The sequence below is a fragment of the Thalassophryne amazonica genome, chromosome 17 (assembly GCF_902500255.1).
Source record: "Thalassophryne amazonica chromosome 17, fThaAma1.1, whole genome shotgun sequence".
In the NCBI taxonomy this organism is placed as follows: Eukaryota; Metazoa; Chordata; class Actinopteri; order Batrachoidiformes; family Batrachoididae; genus Thalassophryne; species Thalassophryne amazonica.
The window spans coordinates 36,500,600-36,513,359 of record NC_047119.1 but is presented as its reverse complement, the minus strand read 5'-3'; the positions used below and the strand labels follow the sequence as shown (position 1 = coordinate 36,513,359).

The 12,760-nt window shown below is 40.8% G+C and overlaps 1 protein-coding gene across 1 annotated transcript in view; it reads left to right on the top strand.

Moving 5' to 3' along the window:
• The window catches only part of bcr (BCR activator of RhoGEF and GTPase), a 156,004-nt gene that overhangs the window by 102,384 nt on the left and 40,860 nt on the right, over positions 1 to 12,760 (top strand). Inside the window, 2 exon segments of the mRNA XM_034192942.1 lie at positions 6,418 to 6,522; positions 7,666 to 7,851. Coding sequence (XP_034048833.1) covers positions 6,418 to 6,522; positions 7,666 to 7,851 — 291 coding nt within the window.

Here is a 12,760-nt window from a genome sequence, read left to right as displayed (position 1 = left end):
CACAGAAAACCAGCTTAATTTCTCGAATAGTGTCCACTCGGATATTCCTCACAGGTCCAGAAAAATTTTTGATAAAGCAACGCGCGCCGTCTCGAGCAGCGTGTGAAACAAAGGAATTCAGCCGAGAGGGCGGGACCACATCTCACTCAAGGCCTGCCCACAGGGAAATGACGTCACCGACACGCGTGAAAAAACTCACGCATGCGCACGAGGGTTCAAGCATGATTGGTGTAATCGCATGTCATTCAAATCCATATAGTTAAAAAAATAAATAAAAGGGTCGGTTTATTATCTAAGAGACCTCGTAGACAGGAGTACAAGGAGATGTGGTGCAAGGCGAAAAGAGAAGTCTCAAAAGCTAAGGAAAAGGCATATTGCTAGCTGTACAAGAACAGTAAGGAAGGAGGAAAGGACTTATACCGATTGGCCAGACCAAGGGACAGAGCTAGAAAGGACGTATAGCAGGTTAGGGTGGTAAAAGATGCACATAGTAATGTGCTGACAAGCGGAGAGAGTGTGTTGAGAAAGTGGAGGGAATATTTTGAGGAGCTGATGAATGAAGAAAATGAGAGAGGAAAGGTTGGATGATATGGAGAGAGTAAATCACAAAGTACAAGAGATTAGTAAGGATGAGGATAGCTATGAAGAGGATGAAGAGTGGAAAGGCAATTGGTCTAGATGACATTCCAGTGGAAGCATGGAAATGTGCAGGAGAGATGGCAGTGGAGTTTCTAACCAGATTGTTATTAAAATCTTGGAAAGTGAGAGGATGCTTGAGGAGTGGAGATGAAGTGTGCTGGTTCCTGTTTTGAAGAACAAGGGTGATGTGCAGAGCTCCAGTAACTACAGAGATGTAAAGTTGATTGGCCACAGCATGAAGTTCTGGGAAAGAGTAGTAGAAGGTAGGCTTAGAAAACAGGTGAAGATCTGTGTGCAGCAATATGGTTTCATGCCAAGAAAGAGCACTATGAATGCAATGTTTGCTCTGAGAATGGTGATGGAGAAGTATACAGAAGGCCAGAAGGAGTTACATGGTGTGTTTGTGGATTTAGAGAAATCTTATGACTGGCTCCCAAGAGAAGAGCTGTGGTATTGTATGAGGAAGTCTGGAGTGGCTGAGAAGTATGTGAGTTTAGTGCAGGACATGTACAAGGATAGTGTGACAACGGTGAGATGCGCAGTAGGAATGACAGACTCATTCAAGGTGGAGGCGGGGTTACACCAAGGATCAGCTCTGAGTCCTTTCTTGTTCGCAATGGTGATGGACAGGTTGACTGATGAGATCAGACAGGAGTCTCCATGAACTATGATGTTTGCAGATGACGTTGTGATCAGTAGTGAGAGTATAGAGCAAGTTGAGTCTAGTCTGGAGAGGTGGTGAAATGCTCTGGAGAGAAGGGGAATGAAAGTTAGTCAGCGCAAGACTGAGTACATGTGTGTGAATAAGAGGGAACCCGGTGGAATAGTGTAGGTACAAGGAGTAGAAGTGGTGAAAGTAGATGAATTTAAATACTTGGTGTCAACTGTCCAAAGTAATGGAGAGTGTGGTAGAGAGGTGAAGACGAGAGTCCAGGCAGGGTGGAGTGGGTGGAGAAAGGTGGCACGAGTGATTTGTGACTGAAGAATATCAGTAAGAGTGAAGGGGAAAGTTTACAAGACAGTAGTAAGACCACCTATGTTGTATGGCTTAGAGACGGTGGCACTAACAAAAAGACAGGAGGCAGAGCTGGAGTTGACAGAGCTGAAGATGTTGCGATTCTCGTTGGGAGTAATGAGAATGGATAGGATTATAAATACATCCGAGGAACAGCTCAGGTGGGACGCTTTGGAGACAAAGTCAGAGAGGCAAGACTGAGATGGTTTGGACATGTAGAGAGGAGGGACTCGGAGTATATAGGGAGAAGGATGCTGAGGATGGAGCCACCAGGCAGGAGGAGAAGAGGGAGGCCAAAGAGGAGGCTTGTGGATGTGCTGAGGGAGGACATGTGTGACAGAGGAAGATACAGAGGACAGGATGAGAAGGAAACGATTGATCTTCTGTGGCGACTCTTAAAGGGAGCAGCCGAAAGAAGAAGATGAAGTTGTATTAGTTATTTGCTTCAAATAAAATATTTGCAATCTTCATAAGACAAGACCAGTGCGCTTTTTGTTGTTGAAATTATACTTAATCAATTTCAGGTAAAAAAAAAAAACAACAACAAACTAGAGACATTCCTCACAAAATGCCCCGCGCGCAGTACTATTTTCCATGTAAAGTGCAGTAATATGTACATGTGTGGGGTAGGTATTTGGTTGAACCCTCATGTGTTTGATGTAAACTGGGATACACAGTGGGAAACATTGGAGATTGACATTATATTTATTTAGAGGATGTGGCCAACAGTGACCATAAAAAGTCAGTAGCCTTCAAACAAATTGGTAATTTTTTAAAAGTAGGTCAAGGTCACCGGCCTTTGAACCCATGCGAAGTACTTCTCCAAGGCATGTACCCACCAAATATGAAGTTTTTGCAAGCAATAGGTTCGAAGCTACATTGCGGTGAAGGATTTGACAGTTGTGAGCACTGGTGACCTTGAAAAGTAGGTCAAGATCACTGGCCTTCGAACCCATGTAAAGTACTCCTCCATAGCATGTACCCACCAAATATGAAGTTTTTGCAAGCAATAGGTGCCGAGGTACATTGCGGCGAACAAATTTCAGGCGAAGGATTTGACAGTTGTGACCATTGGTGACCTTGAAAAGTAGGTCAAGGTCACCGGCCTTCAAACCCATGTAAAGTACTCCTCCATAGCATGTACCCACCAAATATGAAGTTTCTGCAAGCAATAGGTTCGAAGCTACATTGCGGTGAAGGATTTGACAGTTGTGAGCACTGGTGACCTTGAAAAGTAGGTCAAGATCACTGGCCTTCGAACCCATGTGAAGTACTCCTCCAAGGCATGTACCCACCAAATATGAAGTTTTTGCGAGCAATAGGTGCTGAGCAACGTTGCGGCGAACAAATTGCGGACGGACAGACAGACGGACAGACAGACAGACGGGCAGATGGAAGGATGGACGGACGGACAACCCGGATGCTATATGCCTTACCTCGTGGCAAGCACCGCGCGGGGCATAAAAATAAAACAACAACAAATGATCAGAATCACCTGTTTTATCCTTCAATAAAGCAACAAACACTTTGGGAATGACTGTTCTGGTCCTATCCTTAATTTAACTGCAGTGGTGCGCTGCTGGGTCCAGCTCCCTGTAAGTGATATTCACAATATATTTTTCTTGCTGTTTCTCAATAAAATAGCAGTATATGTAAGATATTGTCTGACAGCTTCTGCTTCTCACCCTCTTCTGAACAAAATGCGATCAAAACACTGACACTACGATTTTAATTCAAATCCAACAAAAGGCACAAGATACTGTTTTGGTTAAAATATAGAATCCTCACAACCTATTGACGTCACTTCAGGAAATTTAAATTGTAAAGTCCTTCATTTTATTTTACACAGTAGATGAGCAAAGATTTTGATTGAAAGGTCGGTGGGCCGATCACCTTTTTTATAGCCATGGCAACAGGCGTGGTTTTCCTGGCATACAATATGAATCAAATGGCAGGTTTCTACGCATAACAAACAGCTGCATAAATTGGGGGGGGGGGGGGGGGGGGGTAATTTTAATGACATTAAAGACTTTTTTTTTTGCAATGTGTGCAAAACTGTTTGACTTGAGAATTGTTGAAATGTTTTGTCACAAAACAGCAGTTAGTTTATAAGATAAAATTTCTGTTAAATGTCATATGTATGTATGTACTTTAAATCGGCTACAGCAACTTTTATGTAGACAACCAATAAAAAAGTGATTCATCTTAAATTATGAGTACAGAAATGGGTTTATATTGCTTTCAGTTTTATTCTATCTGCATAAAATAGGACTAAAACCTGCTGTGCTTTTTCTACTTTTTTTTTTTTTTTCATGTTAGCTCATGAAGCCGCTGCAGGCTACAGTAACAACATCCAGTCCAGACATAGTCAGTCCTGGAAGAAAGGACTTATTGTCTGTGTCCGGACTGGAAAGGGTGATTCCCTGGATTGCAACAGCTGTAGAAGTATTACACTTCTCTTTATGCTAGACAAGCTACTTGCAAGGGTCATTCTTAGTAGGAGCTGCTTGCTGCTCGACAACCACAGCGATCTGGTTTTATGTCCAAGAAGTCAAACATGAATTTCAGTCTAGATCTGTGAGTATTCACTGAGCACAGTGTGAAAATCGGCAAGGCCTTTTTGCAGCCTGTGCTGATTTTTTTAAAAGTATTTAAATTGGTTGATCCGGTTGCTTTGTGTGACATCCTGAGACATCCACGTCTCACCTGTCTGTGGACTGGACTGGTCCTATACAGAGTTCATCCAGCAGGTGCTTATTCCTGAATAGCATAGCATGACGCAAATGATAGTCAACTCCCCTAGGATGGAACACAAAACTGAGGCTGGTACTCATTTATAGGCAGGTGAACTGGGACAATGTTGTGACAGCGCTGAGGAATCCAGTGACTGAAACATGTTAAAACGATGCCCATGTGGTTAATTTTGAGAAGTGGGGATGGACCAGTTGCAGGACATGTTCAAAGACTTGGTTTGACAATGCAGATGAAGTGTCTTGTCCAAGGATACAGACAAGTAGCCTGAATCAAACCTAACTCCACATAGTGGTAGTCCAACTCCTGTCTCCTAACTCCTAATTTCACAGAGCTGTGGTACCTGCTCTATGTTGTCTGCCTGGGTGGTTTCCCTGGTGTTGTGGATGTGGTTATGCACAGCATCAGTGCATGCTTCCAGATCTGACCTGAGTGTGGAGTTAAATTTCATCAAATAAGTGCATGTCTGAAAGGTTTTGGTGTCTGTCCATGTAGTAACAGTGTGTATAATGGACCTCTGTGTAATGGAAGCCATAATGATCCTGGAGCATTTCATAATCTTTGGGGTTATAACAGTCTCCTGAGGTTAATACTAGCATCTGCTTATGCAGTGGCCATGGAAACAAGTTTCAGGCCCATTAATGCCTTTATTTAATTTGTGTAAATGCATCTGCACCCACAGATGTCAGTAGTATCACCACATTATCACAGAATGTGCACAAATGCAATTCAGAGAAATGCTGCGCATCATTTTAGTGTGCCTGGAAAATAAGTAAAATGCAAAAAAACAGGCCCATTATACTCATCATTTATGGCTCACATCATTATTTTCTGCTTTCACACCCATCTTGTGACTCCTGGTTCCAGCATCTTAGAAAATCCAGGTTGGAGCAGTTTAAGATTAAATCCAGTAGGCCGAATCAACTAGTGAGACACAAATGTGCCTTTCTGTTGCTCGCGCTACCTTCCTGTCAATCAGTCTTTGGTTCCCTTTGGCCTCTTTCACACCTGGAGCCCATATTTGCTGTGCAAGCTGTTCTGGCAGCAATAGCTGTACTTTACTTTTTGTGAAATTACCATATAGATTATATTCACACATTACACACTGTAATAGTTCTTGTAATAAATTGCCAGAGTTTACTGTACACCATAGCAATCAAGAAAAGTACTTAGAGAGCAGATATGCGTAGATAATCCACTAATTTAAAAAGTTCATTGTCACGGAATCTGCACAAAATATCATCTCATATCACATCTTTGTGTTTCCACTAGAATGTAAGTGCATAGAAATGTGTAGGTAGTACAGACTTTGCCTACTATAAGGCATGATGTCTTTCATTTTGACATCAAGACAAAAATAGGGTCCAGAAATCAGCAATGGGAGACCATCCTTACCCTCATTGTTCCACTCTTAGTCTTATTCTTAATTTTTCTCATCCTGCTCTTCTTCCTCACCCTCTCTCTTCCCTCTGCTCTTACTCATAGCCTGAGGGTGCAGATGCTTCCACATACCTGACCTGGTTTGTGTATGCGTGGCCACACTTTGTGTACACTCGGAACGTGCACATTCATCTCACACACATACAGTATTTATTTGCCAACCTCAGTCCCACGGGACACCCTGCCCGTTTGAGTTACTGCAGAGTTTTTGGTTAAACACGACAGCCTGAGGAGCTCCTCTGTATTCTTTCATGTTCTCATCCCTCAGTGAGCTCTGACTTGGGCTAAGGGGATTTGGAGGCAAAACTGGAGGATTTCAGGAAGGTATATTTGTTCCTGTTTGATTTTCCAGACGTTGGCACTTCTAAAAAGCATTCCAGTGTGACTTTAACGCTCATCTAGGAACTTGAAACCTTCTTATTTGAGATGCCAGAGGTGACCTCATCAGATTAAGTGACACATGCAGATTTTTTATGTGAAGGTAAAATAAGTTTGAAGGTGAAGAGTTCATTAATGGAGGCAACAAATGGGGAAAATGACTTTGTGTGCATGTTTCTGTGTGTTTGTTACAGACGGAATGTGACCTGGAGAAAGGGTTAGAAATGAGAAAGTGGGTCCTGTCCGGGATCTTGGCCAGTGAAGAAACATACCTCAGCCACCTGGAGGCACTGCTGCTGGTGAGGAAACACAAACACTCAGCCGTGGTCAGAATTCTGGGCAGAATTTAAAATATCTCCCTGAATAAATGCAAATAAACCAGTTTTACATAATCGGAATATTTCATAAGAAAGGCATCATGCTTACCTTGCCACAGAAAGGACTAGCTCGGACTTGAACCTTCTCACTGTGAGGCAGCAATGCTAACCACTAATCCACAGTGCTGCCCTCATTCATATTATTATATCACAAATTATTTTTATTATTTATTATAATTTGTATTAACTTGAAATCACCTCTCTAGCCATATTGGTTGCATACATTTCTTGGAAGAACATTTCTTGGAAGATTTTTTTGTCCAGACTATATTTTAAACTGCCTTAATTTTTGACCGATCTGCTCTAAGTCTTATTCATCTGGAGACACTCGCCCAAGGAATATTCCGACTGAGTTTGGTATTTATGGCGTTATTTTGAAATCTGATGCACACACACATTAGTGACTGTAACACCCTGTGGTAACCCTGACATGCAATATGTAAAAATGTCCACAGTTATTCACCACCAAGAGCAAAACAAAAAACTTTGTTATAGTGAAATAACAAATTGCAGACACAGTGACACAGTTATTGGCACAGTAAATTATCTCTTTCACAGACTGTTTTCTTTAGACAAGTCAGGGGGATGGATACATAAACATTTCCAGTTTGCTGAAGATGTCTTGGACTTCATTTACATACATCATGAAGAAATATAAACAGTACAATACTGCATCAAAATCTGTTTGGCAGCATTTCTCAAAAACTGAATGGCCATGCAAGAAGTAGACAAATGAGGGAAGCCACCAAGACATCCAGTACCACTCTGAAGGCGTTACAGGCTTATGTGGGTGTGATTTGAGAGACTGTGCAAAACTGAATGTTTGTTTTGTTGCGCCACCAGTTCTACAGTTTAGTGGTGGAGTAGAACAGAAAAGGTCCTGAGTGTCCCATATAGAGGAAATTTCATTTGTTCTATCGTCATTGTCTGTTCTAATCCACCACAAACCTGTAAGTGGTGATGCAACAGACAAATGTTGCACAAAATACAACTTCTGAAATAAACCAGCGCTCATGCACGCATGCAGATTTTATACCTGTCATCTCCATTTATCGTCCTTGTCAGCCCATGAAGCCGCTGAAGGCTGCAGCTACGACATCCCAGCCGGTGCTGACTGTGGCCCAGATAGAAACCATCTTCTTCAAAGTGCCTGAGCTCTATGAAATCCACAAGGAGTTCTATGATGGACTGTTGCCCCGCGTGCAACAGTGGAGTCACCACCAGCGAGTCGGGGATCTTTTCCAGAAAATGGTGAGGCTGAATTCTTGTTTTGTGTGAGGGGTCCGGTCTCATTAATGAGACAGTGGTGGGGATGGCAAAAGAAAAAGGCTCACTATTTGTCCTGTAAACTTTAATCCAGCTTTGTCTGTTGATTTTAGAGTAATGACTTCTTCCTTGCTTGAGAACCTTTTGTGTGATGCCCCCAACTCCTTCATCAGTTCCTTTGTTGTGAACCTGAGTGTTAATTTGGGCCTCCTTCCTCAGTCATGTAAAGTCTGTTTGGTCCCAAACCTTTTAAGTATACAGACTCTACACTTGCTCATGGTGCCATTAATCTTTTCGAACTGGCTCCTAAGGATGAACCTGACTTGTACTCCAGATGCTTTGCCTGACTTCTCCCCAACTCCCACTCTTAAATATCTTGGTTTATGCAAACCGGCAGTGACCCACTGCAAATCTGACAATGCTGGGTTTCCATTATAGATTTGCTCAAATGTTTAGTAATTTTTTCAGAATGTCTATTTAAAAAAAAATTGTTAGGTGGACACAAACTGACAAATAGCCCAACATGGAAAGAGTTTTCATGGAAAATAAATACTCGATATTTTAAGACACCTGCTATCACTTCCAAATTCGATAAATCAAACAAACCTATGCTGGAGAAACTGTGGACAAATTGGAGATTATACTCACATTTTCTGGGACTTTCCAAAACTTAAAATATTTTGGGAGGGAATCAAGGAATTCATTTCAAATATTCTACAAACCTATATTGACTGGAATCCCCTTGTTTTTGTTTTTGGATTATTCCCGGGGGACTTTCTATCTAAAGAAAAACTGTATCTTTTCAAGATAATGATACTGGTGGCTAAGAAAATATTTGTGTATATATACTGGTATAAACCGGATCCACCTACAGCAAATCACTGGAAAGATAGGATTTTGGATGTCTACAAAATGGAGAAAATAACAGCAAGATTAAATCTCACTATGGACCTATTTAGAAAGAGATGGAAGCCACTGATAACATACTATGACTGGATATAAATACAGATTGTGAGGTGGAGAAGAGCAGAAAAAGAAAGAAGACAGAAAGAAGGAGGAAGGGGAAAAAGTAGAAAAGGGGAAGAAGAAGGTAAGAGGAAAGAGGAAAAAAGGAGGAGAGGGGAAAAGGAAAGAAAAAGGGAGAAGGAGGGACAAGGAGGAGGGAGAAGGGAAGGAGGGACAAGGAGGAGGGAGAAGGGAAGAGGAGGAAGAAGGAGGAAGGAAAAAAAGGGAAGAGGGGAAGAAGAGGGAGAAAAAGGAAAAGAGGGGAGTGAGGAAGAAAAAGGAAAAAAGAAGGGGAGGAGAGAAGGAAGGAAAGGGGAGAGGGAGAGAGAAAAGAAAAAAGGAGATGAAGGAGGTTATCACAGGCTAAGGGCGCTAATGGAGAATACGTAGAGGTATTAATATGTGTGTGTGTGTATGTGTATATATATATATATATATATATATATATATATATATATATATATATATATATATATTCCTATTCTATAAACACTATATATTTGATGCCAAAAGAAACAATTTGAAATGTACAAATTTGCCAAGTTTTCTCTGTTCTGATCTTTGTTCTGGTTTTTTTTTGTGTGTGTGTGTGTGTGTGTGTGTGTGTTCTGTTCTGTACGGAAGCGTATTGCATTCACTGGATAAAAAAAAAATAGACCACTGATCTCGTAATTACGACATCGGGATCTCATAATTACGAGAAAAGATCTCGTAATTACGAGATCGGGATCTCATAATTACGAGATCAGGTGCCTTCTGATCTCGTAATTACGAGAAAAGATCTCGTAATTACGAGATCAGGTGTCTCCAGCTTCCCTGTATGCGCGCTTCCTCAATGATCAGCGGGCATGATGGCGCTGTCGCAATTAATCTGCTGTTACCACCTTCTCGGTCTGAGACACTGGGAAATACTGATATTTCTTAAAAATGAGGATGATATTAATATTAGTATGTCAACACTGCAGGCATCTCAAGTTGGGATTGTTCTGGCAGAAAGCCCAGTCTGACGTGCTGGACATCGCTCTCTTTCTTACGTACGGAAGCTCTGCACTGCCGTCATGTTATAACGTGATAAATATCACGTTATAACATGAAACTTTTCACGTTATTTCGTCATATGAAGTGATCATGTTATTTCATGATGCGGTATTTTCACGTTATAACGAGAAATTATCACGTTATAACAAGAAATTATGCTCCACGTCGCCATAATTATGAGATCAAGCTATTGTTTTTATTTATTTATTTTCTCTGTGTGTGTGTGTGTGTGTGTGTGTGTGTGTGTGTGTGTGTGTGTGTGTGTGTGTGTGTGTGTGTGTGTGTGTGTGTAATCGCTTCTGTACTTCCAGCCCAAGCGTGAGAATGCCCGAGTCATAATCGAAAATAGGCCAATTTGTAACCTCCGACACTGCATTGTGATCCACACCACGGCGCGCACAAAGTGTGGATTTCCCACTAAACTGTTGATGGATGAATGAAACTCCTGCAGCGAGGCGAGGCACAGCTCGGGCACACAGACTGGCATGTGCCCGGGTGGGAGTGAGCCCCTCTGTGTCCCTCAGTGGTCGGTGGGTCTGTGTGAGTGAAAGCTGGAAGTCGCCCCATGCTCCTCCCTGGACATTCATCCGGGAGCACTTCAGGGGGAAAATCCACACTTTGTGTTTGATTATAGTGTGTTATCATCGGCTGAGCTCAGCTCACGTCTGTGCTGAGGGACTGGAAGTACGGAAGTATATACATAAAACTATTTAGACACCTGATCTTTTCTCATAATTACGAGATCCTGATCTCGTAATTATCCTGATCTCGTAATTATGAGAAAAGATCTCGTAATTATGAGATATTTTCTCATAATTATGAGATCCTGATGTCGTAATTCCGAGAAAAGATCTAATAATTACGAGATCTTTTCTCGTAATTACGAGATCTTGATCTCGTAATTATGAGATCAGTGGTCAAAAATTTTTTTATACAGTGAATGCAATACGCTTCCGTAGTTCTGTGTTATCCATCATACAAATGTAACACTATAAGAGCTGTTATTTAAGACGAATTTATTGTAACATTATACGATGTAAAGCTTTAAAACTAAGTTGAATAATAAACTTTCGTTTAAAAAAAAAAAAATTGTTGAGCAGTTGAATACCAGTGAGTAAAAGCCCTACCATATATTGTGTCTTCTAGTGCAATTAAAACAGGAGGTTTCAGTGATTAACTCATCTACCTGCCTGAAGAGTTGAACTAATTAGAATCAGGTGGTTTAGTGGGTTGATGGAACAAATACCGTATTTTCCACAGTATAAGTTGTGTTTTTTTTTTTTACGAGTTTGGGAGGTCCTTCGACTTATATATACAGAAAAATCATACATTTACTAATAATGATAATTATAATGACTATTTAAAGAGGACTTTCCCAAGAATCAAAGTACTAAACAAAATAAACTCAAATAATAAAAGAATAAATATGAATAATAAAACCTACATTATGATGAAAATTCCAAAATTAAAGAGCTGCTAATAAACGAAAAGGGTGCGACTTATATTTTGGTTTTTCATCTTCATTTTTTAACAGATGTGACATACACCAGTGCGACATATACTCCGGGAAATAAGGTATGTGGTTGGACTTTTGCTCACTGAAGCCGGGAATACCCACCACCACTGCTGGGTTTTGCCCTCTCATGAGAGCTGTCATTCTAGCGATGTTCTTGCAAGAACTGTAATTCTAACAGTCAAGGTGACGAAATGGTAAATTCCACAAAATATGACCATTTTGTTGTTGTTTTTTAATGCAGTATTGCTGTAGCATCATTTCTTATAACATGTAACCAAGCCCGCAGTCTCTTATTTCATCCACAAGTATGGTGTGTCATGTATTTTACAATGTTATGTGACACTTTCTGTACACCATAAAAAAAAAGGTTTCTATTGCAGTTTTTCAAAATAAAGCCTTTTACAATCCCCCCCTCCCCCCCCCCCCCCAAAAAAACACCTAATTTGGAGGGTAATGGAAACTCGCCTACAGTGAATAATTAAATAAGTCCTATATAGTAGGGATGTGAATCGTACAACAACGCACGATTCAATTCGATTCCGATTCTTGGGGTGACGATTCAATTCAAAGAGCTCTGAGAAATAGTTATATTACTTAAAAAATGTTTATGTTTAAGAAAATGCAGCTTTAGAAGGTAAATCAAGTGATTCTAAAGATGTAAATTTACTTATCTGCTTTGCTCGTTCAGAATTGGCTGGCAGTTTAGTGAAGTGATGGAGTGTGTACTGGTCAGTAGTCAGCAGAGAATGCTGCTCCGCTTCTTTTAGCTCCGGGTGATGGCGTAGCATGTGGGCTTGCAGATTTGAAGTGTTTCCGAAGTACTTGACTTTCATTTTGCAGATTTTGCACACTGCATAAGTCATGTCAAGCTCCTTCTTATGCAGAAAATAATAAAATCCAAAATGCGCCCAAACATTTGCCAAAGAAGGTGCTGGCTGAATTAGCTCTTTGTCCGCCATGCTAAGCTGCAGCTCACGAATGTTTGAAGCACGCCGTACCCTCCCCTCGCGGGGACGCTGTAGTATGGAGGCCGTTGCTTGACAAACATTACACGCAGCAAGTAAGTAAGAAAATGTTTAAAAAATGCTTTTTACAAATCGATTCTTGGACATTTTGGATCGATTCAGAATCTTAATAAGAATCGCGATTCGGACATGAATTGATTTTTTCAGGCACCCCTACTATATAGGCCCTGAGGCCCATTATTTTAAAGTTTATATATGTGTGTGTATATATATATATATATATATATATATATACATATACACACAAACACACACACACGAGTCTTTCACAAGTCAAATGAAATCAAAGCTATAAAACAAAAATGTACGA